Source organism: Sorex araneus, chromosome 6 (genome assembly GCF_027595985.1).
Source record: "Sorex araneus isolate mSorAra2 chromosome 6, mSorAra2.pri, whole genome shotgun sequence".
In the NCBI taxonomy this organism is placed as follows: Eukaryota; Metazoa; Chordata; class Mammalia; order Eulipotyphla; family Soricidae; genus Sorex; species Sorex araneus.
Genome location: NC_073307.1, coordinates 120626808 through 120628352, shown reverse-complemented (window position 1 = coordinate 120628352; position 1545 = coordinate 120626808). Strand labels below are relative to the sequence as shown.

General features: G+C 41.6%; 1 protein-coding gene across 1 annotated transcript; it reads left to right on the top strand.

The window, feature by feature from the left end:
• Positions 1 to 257: 257 nt before the first annotated feature.
• On the top strand, positions 258 to 1256 carry LOC129405943 (mas-related G-protein coupled receptor member X1-like). The gene has a single exon (XM_055143663.1). The coding sequence runs from the start codon at positions 258 to 260 to the stop codon at positions 1254 to 1256; it is 999 nt and encodes a 332-aa protein (XP_054999638.1).
• The last annotated feature ends 289 nt before the right edge of the window (positions 1257 to 1545 follow it).

Here is a 1545-nt window from a genome sequence, read left to right as displayed (position 1 = left end):
GAAACCAGTGGGAAAATCAGGACCTGAGGATATTTCATGTTTATGAAAAGTTGTGATTCAGTAGAGAAATACTAGGCTTTAATCAGAAAGATCATGCAGAACCCAAACATAGAATGTCAAAGTTGTGTGGTCTGCTTAAACCATATTAATTGCTTCTGTCTTGTCTGAGACACCAGTTTGGCCATGAGAATCTGTGATCATACTGAAAATTCTTTCTGATTTCTGTTTCCAGAAACACCAGCAGAGAGATTCTGAGCATGAATGTAACTGTCACAGCCTGGGTGACTGAATGCACACAGCAGAATACAAGTGACTCAGTGGATTTTCAAGGACCATTTAACATGGCTTTGCTGATCTCAAACCTTCTGAAATTTATCATTTCCCTAGTGGGGCTGGCAGGAAATGCTGTGGTGCTCTGGCTCCTGGGTTTCTGCATGCAGAGGAATGCTTTCACCATCTATATCCTCAACTTGTCAGGAGCTGATTTTGTCTGTCTGTCCACCCACCTGGTATCCTCCATAATGAGTTTTGTCAGAGCTTTCAAAATAGACTTCTCCAAACAGTTACGAGTTTTTTTAATAACTTTTGTCTTGCCCTATATTGTAGGCCTGAACATTCTTACTACCATTAGCACTGAGCGCTGCCTGTCTGTCCTAAAGCCCATCTGGTATCGCTGCCACCGCCCAAAACACATGTCCTCTGTTGTATGTGCCCTGATCTGGGCACTGTCCCTTCTTCTGATCATCCTGAGAATGGAGTTCAATGGCTTATTGTTTGGAGAATCTGATAGATATTTGTATAAACTAATAGATTTCAGCATTGCCACATGGTTGATTTTCTCCTTCGTGCTTCTGTTTGGGACCAGCCTGGAGCTTCTCACCAGATTATTGTGTGACTTCCAGAAGCTGAAGCTGACCAAGATATATGTGACCATTGGGCTCACAGTGTTGGTCTTCCTCCTCTGTGGACTGCCCTGGGGAATATATAATTTTCTCTTATGCTGGATGTCAATTATTTCTACTATGCACCTCTTAATTCCATGTCTAGTGAAGAATGTATTAACCTGTGTCAAAAGCTGTGCCAATCCCATCGTTTACTTCTTTGTTGGCTCTTATAGACACCAGCAAAGACAGCAAAGAAGGAGCCTCAAAGTAATTGTGCAGAGAGCTTTGCAGGATGTTCCTGATGAGGATGGAAGCCAAGGCAGCCCTCCTCAGGAGACCCTGGAGATATCAGGAAATACTCATGTGACCTAACTCAATCAAAATGTAGATATGGTTTTCAGAGATTTTGTCACTGTATTTCAGATATCTTATTCTCACTTCTGAAAGCTGAATATTATAAATGAACTCCCATTTATTATCATGCTTTATATTTATAGGTGGTATGTATGTATATGTCTTTTTTTACAATTTTTATACATTTTATTTCAATAAAGTAGTGATAGCACAGCGGGTAGGGTGTTCGCCCTGCACACAACCAACCTGGGTTCGATTCCTCTGTCCCTCTTGGAGAACCTGGCAAGCTACAGAGAGTATCCCATCC

Excerpts from the sequence above, each read along its gene's own strand:
- LOC129405943 (XM_055143663.1), top strand. The coding sequence starts at position 258 with ATGAATGTAACTGTCACAGCCTGGGTGACTGAATGCACACAGCAGAAT.